The sequence below is a fragment of the Dufourea novaeangliae genome, unplaced genomic scaffold (genome assembly GCF_001272555.1).
Source record: "Dufourea novaeangliae isolate 0120121106 unplaced genomic scaffold, ASM127255v1 scaffold48, whole genome shotgun sequence".
Classification (NCBI taxonomy): domain Eukaryota; kingdom Metazoa; phylum Arthropoda; class Insecta; order Hymenoptera; family Halictidae; genus Dufourea; species Dufourea novaeangliae.
In genome coordinates, this window is record NW_015373938.1 from 1,186,620 (window position 1) to 1,202,235 (window position 15,616).

Sequence of the window (15,616 nt, forward strand, 5' to 3'; positions counted from 1 at the left end):
TTCAAAAATAAAGTAATTTTGATAGAATATATGTATAACACATGTGTACATTGTATCAAAACATAAATTGTATGAGAAAATATACATATATGTAACTACATTTAGTATTAAAAATTTCCATAAAATTTTAATATTTGATATAAAAAACTATTTTAACATAAATCAACTAAGATTATAAAGTAAATCCCTTAAACTTACTGAAACTGAACTCATTTCCATTTAGTGCATTGTATTTATTTTTTGAAAATTAATATTAGAAATAAAACAATAAAAAATAAAAAATTTAATTATACAATAAAATATGTTTCAGAAATATAATTTCAGAAACCTGTATTAAAATGATATTTAACAGAATAATTAATTCAAAAAATTGTAATATTTAAAAGGTGTAAAACATCAAGTACATAGTGATAACAATGATACTTTTTATATTTCAACTTTTATTGTAATTTGTATTAGCTTGGCAGTATGTGTACTTGTACAAAATGATTTTGTAGGAAGCTTGTAAACAATTGTTATGCAAATGTAGTAAATTATCAGTTGGAATTGAACAGATAAGACTATTACAAAATTCTATAATTTTTCATTATAACATATACCTAGTACTTCAACTCAAATAAATAAAAGAAATTGAAATTATGAAATTATGATCATTTATATTGGCAGACATGTTTTTTCGTGTGAGTTATTTTCATCAAAAATGAAATGCAATATCCTATAATTTTCTTAAATTAGTTAATAGACTAATAGTTAAGACTAATTGCTCTGGATTAAAACAACTATTGGCCCTGCACTGTGTTATCCCTTAGTACAAAGCGTTAAATTAAACATACATACATAGAAACAACCAAATGCTTACAAGATTATTCAGAATGAAAATGGTACATGAATTTAATATAAGTGAGTATAATTTGAATTTACTAGTACTGTATTAAATGAAACCATAATTATAATCACTACATTTATCCTAAAATATACATGATGATAATAAGATATTATTTTCGTTTCATACACTTCAGTTATACTTATAATAACTTACTCGAATAATTGAATACAAAATAGCTGTAATAGATTCAAAAATTCTAATGTAATTGATGCATTCTACAAATAAATTTTAAGTCGATATAAAGTGTTTATAAAAGTACTTTAACAATCCTTTATTCTTTCGTAATTTTTTTACAAAATTATGATTCGATTATAAATTTCCTTTGACAAAGATTTTACAAATAAATATGTATAGTTTTCCGGTAATTGTACAATTTATAACATATTCGTTTCATTAAATTTCACTTTACTTTACAAACAGAAAAAGAACATCAAATAAATTCAACACATACAATATGTTATCTTTTTAATGTTATTTGTCATCAGAACATCACTTCCAAGCAAAATATTCCAAACCTATTTTTTCATGTTAATTTCAATTTGTAATAGTCTTTACTATCTTGTAGTTGTTACAATAGAAATAGATACTGTAGCAAAACGTATAGATGCAATACAAAATGTTATATATAATTCAAAAGAGTATATTACTATTTTTTAGTTTCATTATCTACTATAATAAATATAACTCGATTCTAACATTCTGGTTCATCGTTTATATAAATTAGTTCTTCATAATATAATAAGTTCCTTAATTTTAACATTTAGAATATGAACATTTTCGATGTTACATCCGTTTAATTTCGTTAATTAAACATTATGTTACATTCACAAGTACTGTTAGTGGTACATAAAATATTATAATACTTGTTTCGTAATTTTATGCCTCAACATAAAAAACCAAACAATAAAAAAAAATGAACATACATTACTTTTCTTTAAGAAATCGTAAATTTAGTAATAACTTAATATGATCTGGTGCTTTTTAGATATTAATATAATAAAAAATAGACTTTTATTTCACAAATATTATTTTGCTAAAAATGTTTGTTACTAGCTTTTTCCTTACATAATACTTTAAAAACAAGAATTATTTATAATCCGTTAGTACAAGATTTTTAACCGATTAACTTTACACCGTCCTAATTGTTACTTATAAGCAAAGCTATGTTACAAAAAATATATCTACTCTTAAAGTAAAAAATAAATGATCAAAGAGGTACACTGATTCTATCTATAGAGGTACAATGTTGTATCCAAAATATTGAACTTCATTATACAAGGTCAAATGTGTTTTTCTTAAGTGGGTGGTCACTAATCTAATTATACTATAAATGAATATGAAATTCATGGCATTACATTTAATACATACTATTTCATAGAAAGATTTATCAAATTCTGGTAAATACATGGAAAAGTTTTAGTAAATGAAGCTTGTATGCATGAACTTCTATATAACTGTTAATATCCAATACTTGTCCGTATAAACAGATTCTTAGCAGAGAGAATTTTTGTGATACTTCTTCGAGAAACAACACATGTGTTAAAAAATGTATAATTGTTTCGAAATTATCTATGTGTGTTATGTTCTCGAACTATTATTGAATACTTTTAATTCATAACTACGACTTTAATTTAATTCTGTTATACCACTTTGTTAATTATGAACACATTAGTAATTACACCATGCAGCATTTTTTTTTATTTTTCTTATAATTCGGTTTTAACGGTGGTCTTTCTGATAATTGAAACTTCCTGACAATTTTCACTAATTCGTGAAAAGCTTGATCAACGTTCATTCTCAGTTTTGCACTACATTCGATGTATGGAATTTTTAATATGCGAGCCATATTCTGCGCCTCTTCGACAGACACCTAAAATAGACCAAATCACATTAATATAATATAATACTATATATTCTTTATGTACATTCAATTCACTTACAACTCTTTGATGGTCTAAGTCCGCTTTGTTACCAACCATAAGCATAGGAAATTCATCACGGTCTTTCACTCTTAGAATCTGCCTATGGAATTTTAACATTTCGTCGAACGATGGATGATCCGTTACCGAAAATACCAGGAGGAAACCTTCGCCACTCCTCATGTATTGTTCACGCATTGCACTAAATTCTTCTTGACCAGCTGTGTCCAATACTACAAAATCGTATATAATATATACAAAATTATATACAAATCATTAGTGACACAGCTATCGTTAGCTGTGACACTAAGATAATTACACATATATTTATAAACTCTTTTCGAATGTACAGAATGTGACCATCTTAACTTTTTTAGTTAAATATTCAATTCTAATAAATAAGGAATTATAATCTTACGATAACAAACCCATGTTTCATTATGGAACTGCATGAAAATCAACATAAAATTTAATAAGTTATAAAAGTTACTATAATTAAGAAAACAAGATTGAAACAATAATATGTGTAGAGTATTGCATCGTTCTTGATATACTCACTGTCAAGTTTTGCAGGAACATCATCAATGACACATTGTTTGGTATAAGAATCTTCGATAGTTGGATCATAATCAGTTACAAAATAACTCTGAAAAATATTAATTAACATAAACCTGAAGGTATATAAAATTATCGAAGGATAAATAAAAACAGATATTAAAAGTTATGGTAAATGTTAGTGTATTTGTCTTTATAAATAAAAATAAGTAGCAATAGTGCTATTCCGATTCATTTTTAATTTAATACAATTGTTCTTTTCTAAACGATAAGTCACAGATAAAATTGAATACCACACACGTAACATTCCTTATCTACTGATACTGATTAAATTATATTAAGTTGTTTAATTTGTTACAACATGAAGCATATCAAAATAATATTCCGCAATTTCGTTGAATGGAATATGATAAATGTAAATAAATAAGTAGACTTCAGATATTTATGTAAACTTACATTTTATAAAGATAGAAGTACAAACAGAATTTTCTTCTCCCAAAGATTTTAATGTGTTAAGAGTACAATAAAAAATTGATTAAATCTTATATAAGATTTGTTTTTTTTTCATTGTACTTCGTGTAGCTCTATATACTATAAACGCGTAAAATTCCCAGTCTATACGTATACATGTAGTTATATCGATGTCGAATCTGTGGTTGTATGACATAATCAGTATTAGAGGCATCGTTCTCTCAATGTTTCTCGAGCGAGTTTCTAAAATTGTTCGTAGGGAGGTTTTTAACGTCATACATATATAGACTACGGATATTTACGCGAATACAGACTTTTGAAGGCTAATTTACATTAACTAGAGTCAGATAGTAATTCATTTACTTTCTTAAAGATTTCGTCAGGTACCAAATGAACTTTATTTAACTCTTTATTATATTGAGAAATAACCATATATGCTACAAACACACGAAATCCAAGGTCTCGTGATAAATAACAAAAAAAAGTGTTTTATTTTTTTTATTCGAATTTGCCAGTGATAGTTTCGAAAAAAAGCAAATACCATCGACAAGTTTCCCTAAACACAGAACTATTATATGCACACATACGTACTTAGTAAGGTACAAAATTATTTATTTTTTATTCACACAAATATGTCTGTTAAAATATAGAAGAATAATACAGTGTTAATAACAAAGTATTTTCTTAATTGTCTTCCAATAAATTTGCATTGGGCCAGAAACTTTTGGGCACTACTTACATGTCATATATGTACATATATAACATGTGTACACAGTATCGAGTGTACACACGTACATCGGGTGCACCTATTGGCCATAAAAAGTACTTACTTGAATGAATTGTATTGTGATCGCAGATTTTCCGACACCACCCCCACCCACAACAACCAGTTTATATGTCTGCGCGTAGGATTGCTTGTCACCGGGTTTCGACATTTTTGGTATGGCGACGAAGTTGGCGAAATTTCAGATAAACGTTCACTGACACATATTGAAAACCGCACGGTATATCGTGGAGAAAAATGAAAAATCGAGGCGCGTTCACATACAAGCCCACGGGCGGTCCCCTTTTTTTTAATATATATATATATATCTACGAACGGTGGACACACGCGTCAGACGCCTCGTATTTTCTTGGTGCACCAAATAACACGACTATTCACCGTCTAGGCACACTAACGTATCGTAAGTCTCTCATACGCGCAAAGTTACTGAAAACCGTAGTAATGAACGGAGCGAGAGAGACACTATAAGAGATGTCCCCACCTTGTATGTACATAATAGGGCTACATACATATGCATGTGTACACACACGCTATTTCGATTGATTGCGCAGCCGCTATTACGATACCGCCCTCTCGCAAGCGCCTATGCCTACCTGAAATACATACTTCAGCTGCGTATACACTGGGGTAGACGTCGCGCGATTTCTTTCGCGACAGACCCATTGGCGTAACTAGAACTTTTTTCTGGGGGGGGGGGGGGGAACGAGCAAATTCTATAGACGATCTGACACCAATGGAAAAATGTTTAATCATAAAGTGTGCAATTCTCTACACCGTTTAAAAAAATATTGAATATAATTGAAAATCACAAAATAAGAGATAACTCCCATTTTAATTTGTGATGTTCGATGTATCGTCGGGTAAATAATGTAACTATTTTAAGGTCGGTGTACCCTCCACCGACGAGCAAACTCGGCTTCCACTAAGGAAAAAGTGGCGTAGAAGAAGTCTTCTATCACTTCGTAAATTTATTTCAAGATCTGAAATACATGTTACACCGAATGTTAATTTGGCATAAATTTCAGAAACTTCCGATTCAAATGGTAGAAGGCCCTTTCCCTAGGCCAATTTTTCCCCTAAGGAAAATAGTGACGTAGAAAAAAAGTCTCTTACCACTAATGTCCATAATTATTTACAAATTTGGTTAACACTAAAACTAAGAATAAAAGGATATAAATATAATTCTTAAGAATAAAAGAAATTTGAGATTGATTACAATCAAGAGTATATTATGAGCAGATACCTATAATTAAAACCTATTATATATAAGCTTCAATTTGCTGTTTTTTTTCGGTAAAAATATTTTTCACATTCTCGAGCGCTAGTTCCCTTAATTGCATCCGACCCTTCAATTGATGTTGCAGGATTATTAGTTAAGTAGAATGTAAAAATTAAACAGCTTAATTCTAATACAATTTTGCTTAATACTTTAACGTAATCAGGATAGTATTTTATTTTTTGTACTTAGTTGCGTTGCGTATCGCAGTTAGGCCCAAGTATTTATTTTTTATAACATAAGATTTTGCCAACTGCCGAATGTTTTTTTTTACATATTTCAATAATTTCTGAAGGGGGGTTCAGTTCGTATTCTAAGGGCCGTGGCGGGGGAGGGGGCAGGCCCACCCTGGCTCCTACCTAGTTACGCCAATGGACAGACCCAAAACAATTAAGTAAATGGATGCATGTTCTCCCCCAAATTTTCTCCACATTTAGTGCAAATGTCGACCGAGTAAGGTATTTTTTTTTATTAACGCCGCATGTAATGTGATCTATATTTTTATCAAGAAACAGATGATGGGTAAGTAGCTTTCTGGAGAAAAGTGACGTATCTGTAAATGTATATTTAACAGAACTGAAGGCGTCTGCGAATTTAAACTGCACCACTTTTTATCGACAATTCAATCCCTTTTTTCCATGTAGAAAATTATAACTTTATATTATGCACTTTAGACTCCATTTACCACCTTGGTACATTGAACGTTGTGAAAACACATAGGCAAGCATTTTTGACGTGACATTTATGATTTTTAATTTACGGATTCCACGGTAAATCTTAAGATCGGGATATTTCAATAATATTGGAACAATGTAATTTTGCTTATCGAATTGCCATTTCTTTACTGCAGTTGTATTTTCGGGGCATGACGTTTCATCACGGACTTGAGATTGACTGGAAATTTTTGTTGTTTCTGTTTTATCGCACAGCGTTTCCCATCCCCAAAGAGAAACACAGAAATCGATCGATCTTCAATTCTTCAATTATCCAATCGCGCATATATAACAATTCTGTTCCAGAGAAAATATTGCGCGACTTGCATCGCAGTGTATACATATGTATGTAGTCTAAAGTTGAATGAATACGATACCATGTATTCTTTGTACGATATTTCTAGAATGATGTCAGTTTAATGTTACTTTTTAAGATCATACATGATCTGAAGTGTCTGTTACTTTACACTTTCCAAATGGCCGTTTTGTGTATATGTTACACATTTATCTCTAGATACATTCTTTATTTAGCATAATTAAATCATCAGAGCTCTTGAAAGGGGTTGGTATGATGGTCATATGTTGTAAATGTTACTGGCAGCGTTACGAATTATTAATTTAATTAATCGTATTCTTACAGGGATAAAGAGTATGAAAATTCGGTGTGGTGATAATTAATGTTTAATTACGTCATTCTTTTTATTATTGAAATTACAGTTTCTTAATGTAAGAAAATTATTCCAATGTCATGCTCAATCTTTTATTGTTCAAGATGTTTCTGGTATTGAGTTGTAATAACGGATGTTTGATCTTGAGTTAAAAATACGTCATTTGTAAAAGAAAATAATTATTCTACATGAATTTAATGCCAATCGCAACATTGAATCACATAAAACATTAATTGTATAGACTAAAAAAGTATAATGCAAATGATGTAAAGAACTTTATTGAAGTGATGTATTGACATTAGGAATAAATTGATTATATATCAATAATTAAAATTTGGTTTATTACTGAATCCCCTCTGTATCATTGTTGATAGACATTAAATATAGATATTTGTTGTATTTAATTTAACAGTAATTTAATTGGATGATAACTAAATGAAATTAAACGTTGCGCATTAAGATTACATTTTTTCAAATGTAGCTTTAGTATGTTGGGTTCTTCTTTTACTTGGTCATAATTTATACATCATTGTTCAACAATCAAGCTAAGATAGAATTGCAGAAGTTCAAAAGGCACGGGTCTTCATTTAGAATTCACAACAGTATTTTTAACTGACCATTTCATTGCACTGATTGCAATGTCTTGTTTCTAGAAATGCAGAATTTTCACGAATCACAGCATAAATAATATGTTATTATCTTTAATCTCTTCTGATGAACTGTAAAAATATTTACCTAATCATTTAGAAATTATATTGAATAAGTTTTTAACTGAAAGTAACACAAAATATATACATACATACGAATCAAACTATATATATCTATATATATATATATATCTATATATATATATATATCTATATATATATATATACTTTGAAACTATTAAAAACTAAATATATGAATGTGTTATAGTATTTAATTTATATTAATTCACGTTTTTAATATTAAATACAAAGGTACATAATGTCTGTATAAACAGATTACTTATGATATACTCGTAAAATAAAGCCTTTTTAATCAATAGAAATGGACAAGTGATATGAGAAACTATAAAAATGTATATTTACATTATCATGGAAACATCTCACTACTTTTAATCCTTATTACAATATTCAATTTAAAACAGATTCGCAATATTTATTCCTCCTTTTTCCAAATAATTTTTGATGTAAAAATTTAATATATAATATGAAATGTAAATGTACGAGAAATGATTGAACAAAACCAAACAAAAGGTTATTGTTATTATAAAAGAAAATTAAAACACATATAAAAGGAAAGATTTTCTTTTCTAATTCATAATGTTTGACAAAGCTTTCATTATACACGGTATAGTTGCATAATATGTACATTTGTTTTTCTCCTTTTACATAACATAATGTTATTTGGTTATTACGAAAAATGTTAATATATTTTGGTTCCGGTGTTTACGATTTTGAATGATATATTTACAGTTTGAAATCATAAAATCTCTTTTACGTTTAAAAAATTACACAATATTGAGATATTTGGAACATGGGAAATTGCACGTAACAAATCCTTCTTTCCATTGATATAATTATATTATGATTGTTTCACTTTTATATAATTTTTTATTTAGTAACAGTTCCTTCTGAAAGTATTCAAGAACACATGCAATGAAACTGAGACACAAAAATTTAGAGTTTACTTGAACTGAATTTCATTCATTGCAAGTTTGTGCAATATTCCCTTTACTGCAAGTATATGCAACGTAATACCTTATGTGACAAATATTATTTTTCTTTTAAACTTTAATTAAGGCCCCGTTACATTCGGTTCAACTACTTTTACCACGCTCAAATAATTATTCATCAGTCTGTGAGTATCTATTCATTTTAATAAATATTTCCAAATCATAAACAAAATACGAATTGTCAGCGAGCATTTAAAATTGCTATTTATGCACGGTACAACTTTTTGCTGTAATTATTCTTCAAAAATTTTTCGCCCAACTTGATTTTTCAAGAATATGTTAAAATAATGATATATTTGTTTCAATAAATCAAATGGTACCTATAACGACATGATGACCATCCATACCTTTCACACATGTTTTTCTTTTTAAAACATACAATGTCACTCTAAACATAATTTCCAAAATAATTTTTCTTTCTTTGAATAGGCCAAAGTACAATATTTCATTTGAATCGTGTGCCTTGCTGTTTTCCTTGCAAAAGAACGAAATCATTTGAATAACTTATAGGAAGTAATCAAGCGTGTCATATTGTCTAATACAAATGGTTATATAAATGTTTAGAAAAAATTATTTATTCTATTTCTCTGTCCTCTAGTTCGAATACTTATAAAAAATTTCAATAATTTTTAAAAAAGAAAGACCCTACGAATACGGTGCCGGAGTCATTTTTGACTCATCTCGTGGAGTAACTCGACTCGAATTTCGCTAGAGAAAAAATGACGCAGGAGAAAGGTCTTCTATCACTTGATCTCAGGAGTTACTGAAATTTATGCCAAATTAATATTCGGTTTAACATTTATTTCAGTACTTGAAATAAATTTACCAAGCGGTAGGAAGCCCTTACTTCTACACCGTTTTTTCCTTTAGCGAAAGCCGAGTTTTCTCGTCACTGTAGATATATCGGTAAGGGTCCGAATTCGAGCAACACTGTCACTGTGGTTAGTATATTATCGGTCTGGGATCAGAATTGACTCTGGCATCGTACTCCGCGGTTCCGTGTTTCGAGGACTAATTTACATGTACCTTCGATTGTGTTCATTTTGCAATTGTTTAGTCAATGACGTGCCGAATCTTGTCTTTGCAACAATTTGGATTTGATTTTTAATAACTATAGTTATAGCGATAATGTTAATGACAATGACAATGAAGGTGGTACTAGTATAATATACACAACAAAAGAGAAGCATTTAGGGAGTACCATTCGAGCACAAAGATAGACCTGTTCTGTCACATGTAACAATGCTACACATTATACCACATGTCCCTCTTTTTATATCTTGTTATTAAGTTTTTCCAGATATTTATATTTTTTTTTTTGGTGAAATTGTTTTTTTGTATGAAACACTTCGCGTCACAATGATGAGCAATGATAACGATAACGATCATAATAGTATAATAATAATAGTAACAACAGTAACAATGATAATAAAGGTGATGATGATGATGCTTCATGTTCACTCTAACATGATTAATTTAACCACTGAAATAATGATTTCAATTCGAATAATAATGGAAACCATAATGATGACAATAAAGGGTGGTAGTAACGTGTGAGCATGTATAGAAATAAAGAGCAATCGTAAATTGCAATACAAAAATTGGTTTAATAGAGTGATCATCGATCAATCTCTTTAATATTTCGTAGGGATTCTTCACAAGTTTGGGAATAATAATAGAATAGGATAATAAAATTACTAATCAATAATAACATAAGGCAATATGTGAAGGAGTTGGCCATTGTAACTGGGCCTTGTTAGCATCTGATGCCATTCTCGAAATTCTTCGTCGGGTCGGCTATACACATTCTTTACACCATTGATCTCAGACGTTCCCTCCTTTACTTCTTGTCTCTCGTTACAGGTAGAAGTTAAAGATGATAATTTTGGTTGGAAGTTTCCATTTAGTCCTCCTACACACTCGGTGTGTAACCTTTTTATGTCGTCCTCTGAAATTTGCCTAGGTGGGTACTCAGTATTGTTCTGATCATCGGTCAATTCTGTTTCACTTTCACCCCAATCGATCGTACTTGGATCTATAGGTGGTAACTTGGCTAGTATTTCCTCCACTGTTAGTTCCCGTGACTGTTCCAATTGTGTTTTTTGACAATTCGTAACGGATTTTTCTTTATACACTACACCCGATTCCTGACACTTCGATGAAACGTCATGACAGTTCTCTGTAGGTTTTAACCTATTCTCCGGCAAGCTTTCTGAAACTGTATTTCTATGCGACGAATTGTTCGGCGTACAACGAAGGAACTTGGATACTTGTTCGTTGCTGCCTCTCAAAATATCTTCCATGCTGGGCGATTCTTCGTTTTGACTAGGTAGAGTACTTGAATTAACGCTAGAATTCGTACCGCGTGCCCGCAGATCAGCCAGCAGTTCTTGTGTTGTCTTTAATTTCGGATTCCTCGAGATACTAGCTAGTTTTTCTTTCACACGGTCTTCTAATATCGGCTGCTTCTTCATAGACTTGCTGCCTTTCTTTCGACCACGTTTCTTTGGACCTGAATCGTCCGGATCGGTGGAGGACTCCACGAAATGATCAGAGATTCGTTCTTTAAATGTCGGGCTAGGCACTTGCAAATTTAAATTACCACTTATATTTTCGCCGTTGAGACGTTGCTTTTTAAACGGTTCACTTTCAGTAACTGAGTCTGAATCATGATGCTGGTCATTTAAATCATCTTTTCGAAGGCGTTTGTTGGAACTGTGAGTTCGTGGCACTGCTTCCGTTGCATGATTTTGGCTCGATGAGCCAAGCATAGAGGTCACATCGGAACTTGTTTTGTGGTTGCTGGTCACTGTAATTGACTGCTTGTTTGATGATGCGTTAGGAGAATGTGAATGTTCACTATGCACAGATAAAGCTGGGCTAAGCACCTGTAAACGGATTATTAAAAAAACTTATACATGTAGCCTGCTAACTTCGTGAGACATAATTATTGCATACGCATAATAACATTCAGTACACTTAATTCTCCTTTTCCACAATATTTTTTACCTAACGCAATCTCAGTTTAATTGTAAAAAAAAATATTCCCACTTCTTTTTCTAGATAATTACTCTAAAAAAATTCTTGGATTTTGCATTTAAAACACTTTCAAGTAATTGATTTATCTCTAAAGTGCATAAAAGACAACTAAAGATTTTAACATAGTTTTTATATTGTTTCTTTCAACACATCCGAATTGGTTTATTGTATTATTTTCATTGCTTTTTGTGATCTGGATGCAAAACTTAATTTTTTCACATCGTTTTTTTTACACACATTTTTGTGAAATGTATATACTGTATGCAAACAGAATCAAGTGTATTTACAATAATAATATAAAGGTAAACACTGTTCGTTTGAGATGCACTTTTCTTCTGCACTCCTAGAAATGAAGAAAAGCCAGACCTAACTGGCCTGTATCTTCCTATGTCAATTTTGAGACATATCATTGCACTATACTAATCAAAAACTGTAGTTCAGCTAGAACTGTCTTAGTTAACTTACGTGAGTGCATGAAAATGATTAATTAATGTTTAAATTTAAATTATATATTTGAACTTGTATGGATAAGTATATTATAAGCATACATTGATGCTAATTTCTCATGACTTCTTTCTTAATATAGTACTATATATGCCATATTCTCGACACTTATCATTACACAGCTTTTTCTTACACAAAACTATTTAAATAACTACAACAGAACAGTAGCAGAGACTTCCTAAAAGTACTTCTAAGAATTGATTTAAAGATCTGAGACACCAAAGACACTGTACTAATACAGAAGAAAACTGCTTTGACAAAGCACCAATATATAAATACATTATATTCATGCTTATAAATTCAGTCCCAGAATATTCTCAACATAGATCGTATAATAAATAGCATATCGAATAAATTCGAGCATGTAAAAGTTGACAACTTACTCTAAGAGGTATAGTATCCCTCAACAATGGACTCTGAGGTTTCAGCCCTCTTAATGCTGGACTTTGCGGCTTCAAACATCTTAGTGCAGGACTGTGTGGTTTTGCGCCATTGAGAGTAGGTGGTGCCGTATCGGCTGGGGTTGGTTGTGGGGTAGAGTTAGCGGATGGTAAAACCATGTCTCGCCATCGCCGTACCAAATCCTTTGCACGCTTGGCCAATGCTTCGTTATTTGTCTTTCGTCGAAGTTCATTAATGTGTTTTCCAAGTCTTGTAAGCTAAAGTAGTATATATCATACTTAATAGTTATTAACGACGCATAAAAGTACAAAATAAAAACAAGAAATAACAGTGCAATAGATGAAACAGTTTACAATATTAATAAAGTTATATATATTTAATGTATCAGTACCTCAAGCAATTCCTTAGTGATCGCCGTCTTTTCCAGGGCCGTAATGACATCCACAACAGCTCCCATATCGACGACCTAAAAATTTTTGTTTGTATTTCTTTAATTGAACATTTCTCCTTATATGTTGATATATTTGCATTATCATTTAATCTGTATAAAAATCGCAAATTACTTTAAATTATACTAATTCATTGATGTAGTTAATGTACTGATTTCATGTAAACTAAGAAATATTTATATTAAGATAAACATGAATTTCTTACATAATTAATTGTTCAAAATAAATAATGTATAATATTGAAACAAATATGTTAAGTTTTGTCAAACTATACCTTCTTAAAAAAATACCTGAAAGATTAACATAGTTCTACTATGCAGTACTGAAGAAACATCTGATTGAATATATCAACATAAAGTTAAGTGTTGTTTATTTTAAGACTATTATTAAAAATAACAATATATAATCAATGAAATTTTTATTTAAAGAAAAATTTGCATGTTTGACTTTACATATTTTTGTACAATAATTTATGTATTGTTTAATGATCATGTAAAATGTTTGCATTAAGTTAAACAAAACAAAGGTTAAACTTGTATTGGTATAGTGACACATCGCTCAATTGATATACACATAAAGTTTCAGGCCTCTGACAGATCAATCTCTGTATTGCTTATCAACATTCTGTACTTCTACATTAAGATCAGTTATCAATTTTCCCTCAACGATACACATTATTCAGTGGTTATAGCTTTACAATAAAAGTATTAAAAATCTATCCTTCTTTTAATTATATAGTATATAATATCGATTTTATGATGAAACACTGGAACATATTACTTTGAAATAACTACATAACAATAAAATCATACTGCTTTAATAACAGAGATAAACTTTCGGATAATAATACACTGACATATTCCATATGATTCACAAACGATATTTTCATAAACAAGATATATACAAATATAAAATGCAATAGTCAACACGTGTCCATGGACATCCTTTAAATATGGGGCAAACGACGGTACATCTGACTCACACTAAAGTACAAAATATTTATTGAAAATTCTCGGTCGTATACCGAAACGGCGATCGGGCCAGAAGCAAAAAATTCCAATTCACTTGAACGCGATCTCATTTTGGAAGAATATTCGAAATCGTTCAATGTTAATTAACAACTTATATGTATAGGAGTGCAAGGACAATTGTGTAAGTATTGTAAAGTATGACGACGCTGCTATAACGAAAATAAAGGCTACAGAGAAGAAAAGAAATGAACGGAAAGTAAAGGGAAGAACGAAGGGGGGAGTGGGTCTGTTTAAACATCTCATCTCGATTTTGAACCATTTCGTTGCAATATTAAGAGGTTATGCTCCAGGTAGTCGAGAATGCGTTTACGCTCCCGACGGTGCACACACTCGTGCCACAGAGAAGAGATTCGCCGGACTGGCATCGTACGTACACACAGGAAACGTATTACTCACTCACACGCGGAGCCGCCGCTACACTACATTCTTAGTGACTCTCGCGCACGCCACTGGTACAGGCACACGGCGCACGGGGGATCGAGAGTGGCCCGATAGCCGTTTGCGTGAGCGGACGGATGGCGCATCGCGGATTCATTCCGCTACTTACATTGTATTCCTTGTCAAGAGATTTCAACAATCTTTCGGTGAGCTCGGTGCAATATCTCTGCATCGGGGGGGCACACTTAGGGCCCTCGCGGGGAGATTAGGTTAGCGGAAAATCGGCTCCACGCGTACGAGTGTCACGAATACGAGAGCACGGGGGGACTTGCAATGGCGACTACTGAACTGTGCTCCGCTCGCATGCCCTCCCTGCCTCCCAAGTGCCTCCTAGTCGCAGCCCATGCATCGTCCCTAGCCCCACGCCGCCACATACTGCGCGAGGCAAGCGCTACTAGCTCCTCTCGTGGTTGGATGAGACTCCCGACCATTACCACACCTCTCATCCATCCCCACTACCGATCGAATGGCGCTGAACGCGATATGAACTTTCCGTAGTTCACGTCAGATGCGCCGGTGGTAAAAATCATGCCCTTGACCTATAATAACCTAACCATTTTTCATCTCATAAATCGTATATGTGATTCGTGAGAGTTTGACACAGCTTAAATTTTATTTTTCAATTACGTGTATAGTATTAATAGTAAAAACCAGTTGTCTACCCTATTCCAACCATCTAGTGGTCGTCAGCCGAAATGAGTGCTTTCTCTCTTGTACCGTGATATTCAATGGCCAATCCGCAGCGCCAGTTCGAGTGAGACGAA

At 31.6% G+C, this 15,616-nt stretch overlaps 2 protein-coding genes across 2 annotated transcripts; both read right to left on the reverse strand.

The window, feature by feature from the left end:
* Positions 1-2,561: 2,561 nt before the first annotated feature.
* Positions 2,562-5,085, reverse strand: LOC107185565 (ras-like protein 2). The gene is made up of 4 exons (XM_015573272.1): positions 4,662-5,085; positions 3,364-3,451; positions 2,827-3,038; positions 2,562-2,756 (listed from the first exon to the last, which is right to left on the reverse strand). Exons 1-4 carry the CDS (start codon positions 4,764-4,766, stop codon positions 2,562-2,564), a joined length of 600 nt encoding a protein of 199 aa, XP_015428758.1. The 5' UTR covers positions 4,767-5,085.
* Positions 5,086-10,576: 5,491 nt separating this feature from the next.
* Positions 10,577-15,214, reverse strand: LOC107185580 (mediator of RNA polymerase II transcription subunit 26). The gene is made up of 4 exons (XM_015573293.1): positions 14,962-15,214; positions 13,326-13,400; positions 12,916-13,191; positions 10,577-11,877 (listed from the first exon to the last, which is right to left on the reverse strand). The coding sequence occupies exons 1-4, from the start codon at positions 15,022-15,024 to the stop codon at positions 10,687-10,689; spliced, it is 1,605 nt and encodes a 534-aa protein (XP_015428779.1). The 5' UTR covers positions 15,025-15,214; the 3' UTR covers positions 10,577-10,686.
* Positions 15,215-15,616: the final 402 nt, after the last annotated feature.

Coding starts and splice junctions, on each gene's coding strand:
- LOC107185565 (XM_015573272.1), bottom strand. CDS start 4,766: ATGTCGAAACCCGGTGACAAGCAATCCTACGCGCAGACATATAAACTG. Junction 3,039..3,363: donor TGTTCCTGCAAAACTTGACA/GTGAGTATATCA, acceptor ACGATTTTGTAG/TATTGGACACAGCTGGTCAA. Junction 2,757..2,826: donor ACTTAGACCATCAAAGAGTT/GTAAGTGAATTG, acceptor GGTCTATTTTAG/GTGTCTGTCGAAGAGGCGCA.
- LOC107185580 (XM_015573293.1), bottom strand. CDS start 15,024: ATGCAGAGATATTGCACCGAGCTCACCGAAAGATTGTTGAAATCTCTT. Junction 13,401..14,961: donor CTCTTGACAAGGAATACAAT/GTAAGTAGCGGA, acceptor AAAAATTTTTAG/GTCGTCGATATGGGAGCTGT. Junction 13,192..13,325: donor TCACTAAGGAATTGCTTGAG/GTACTGATACAT, acceptor ATACTACTTTAG/CTTACAAGACTTGGAAAACA.